The 1477-nt window shown below is 49.0% G+C and overlaps 1 protein-coding gene across 1 annotated transcript in view; it reads left to right on the top strand.

Moving 5' to 3' along the window:
• LOC116078534 (transmembrane protein 92-like) overlaps positions 1-1477 on the top strand; it is a 26324-nt gene that overhangs the window by 2011 nt on the left and 22836 nt on the right. Inside the window, exons 2-4 of the mRNA XM_031353818.1 lie at positions 540-562; positions 1186-1269; positions 1412-1471. Coding sequence (XP_031209678.1) covers positions 540-562; positions 1186-1269; positions 1412-1471 — 167 coding nt within the window. The remainder of the gene's footprint in view (positions 1-539; positions 563-1185; positions 1270-1411; positions 1472-1477) is intronic.

The following is a 1477-nucleotide window of genomic DNA, read 5'->3' as shown; positions in this document are numbered from 1 at the left end:
CAAGTCTCCTAGTGTGTGTGTGTGTGTGTGTGTGTGTGTGTGTGTGTGTGTGTGTGCCAGGTCTAGTGGTCCACATCTTTAATCCAGCGGTCTGGAGGCAGAGACAGGTAAATCTCCAAATTCCTGGCTAGCCAGGACAACACAGTGAGACGATTGCTTGTTTCAATTTAGAAAAAGGTGGAGGAACTTGCCTGGTAAATCAGGCTTTTAGCCCCAACACTTGAGGAGGCAGAGGTAGGCTCCAGTTGTTGACCCTGGACATGGTAGTTGGAGGGAGGGAGAGTCTGAGACCCACTGTCTGGAACAATTTCTGAGCAGAGACAAGACTCAAGTTCTCTTTGAGAGAGAGTTTCTTGTTCCTTAACTGGCCTTAGACTGGCTCTGTAGCCTTGAATAGTTCTGCCTTCTTTTAAGTTCTCTCATGATGGACAAGCAACCCTGGTTTCCCTGCACCTACCTGATATATCACCATGATGGACAAGCACTCTAAACCCAATTCTCAGGCTTTGAGCTCTAACCTCTGTCTTTTTCTTCCACAGACTGTAAACACATGTGACATCTTGTAAGTATGGAGTGTAGTCAATAATTGTCAGTAAAGGGGTGTGTGTCTATGTGTCCAGATTCTGCCCGAGATAAGGGGACTGACTGCTAATTCTTATCACTTTTGCGGAAACCATAGCCCTTCTCAGCTTACCCAACCTTGGGATCTGCAGGTCTGTAACTGGTGCTAATCCCAAATTTTTCATAGCTGGGGCAGGGAGGGGGAAGTCAAATGAGCAATGCCCCACAGGTGCCTCCCATGTAAGATCAGCATCAGAGCCAGGCAGTGGTGGCCCACGCCTTTAATCCCAGCACTTGGGAGGCAGAGGCAGGCAGATTTCTGAGTTTGGGGCCAGCCTGGACTACAGAGTGAGTTCCAGGACAGCCAGAGCTACACAGAGAAACCCTGTCTCGAAAAACCAAAAAAAAAAGATCAGCATCAGGACTATTCTGCCATGATGAACTCTGAACTCAGGTCTCAAGTCTAGACCCCAATTCCTCCCAGTGACCCCAGGATGGATCTGTACCCCACACCCATTAAGCGTGGCTGCAACCTGAGGGTCTAAGTGTCTAGGGAAGCAGGGACCCCTTTTTTGGACACTCTGATGCCATCAGTATTTCCCCATGCCTGTCTGTGCCGACTAGAAGCTGCCCCGAAGGATTCACGTGCTGTGAAAATGAATGCTGCCTACAAAGAAACATCTGGGATCCTGCAAAGGACCCATTCAGGTAAGCATAGGGTGACCACATCTGGGCATCTTCACTGAGAGCTGGATCCATCAGAAATATGGTTGGGGATGCATGATAGAGGAGGTATGGCAAGGGAGCATGACCTAGGCACTTCTGACAATACCATCCCCCACCTCCCTAGGATCTTGTTCATCCTGACATGCATCATTTTTCCTCTTTTGTGCATCTGTGGGCTTGTGAGGCGCTT

This window comes from Mastomys coucha, unplaced genomic scaffold (genome assembly GCF_008632895.1).
Source record: "Mastomys coucha isolate ucsf_1 unplaced genomic scaffold, UCSF_Mcou_1 pScaffold5, whole genome shotgun sequence".
NCBI lineage: Eukaryota > Metazoa > Chordata > Mammalia > Rodentia > Muridae > Mastomys > Mastomys coucha.
Note: the sequence above shows the minus strand (reverse complement) of the source record. Positions and strands in the feature narration are given on the sequence as shown.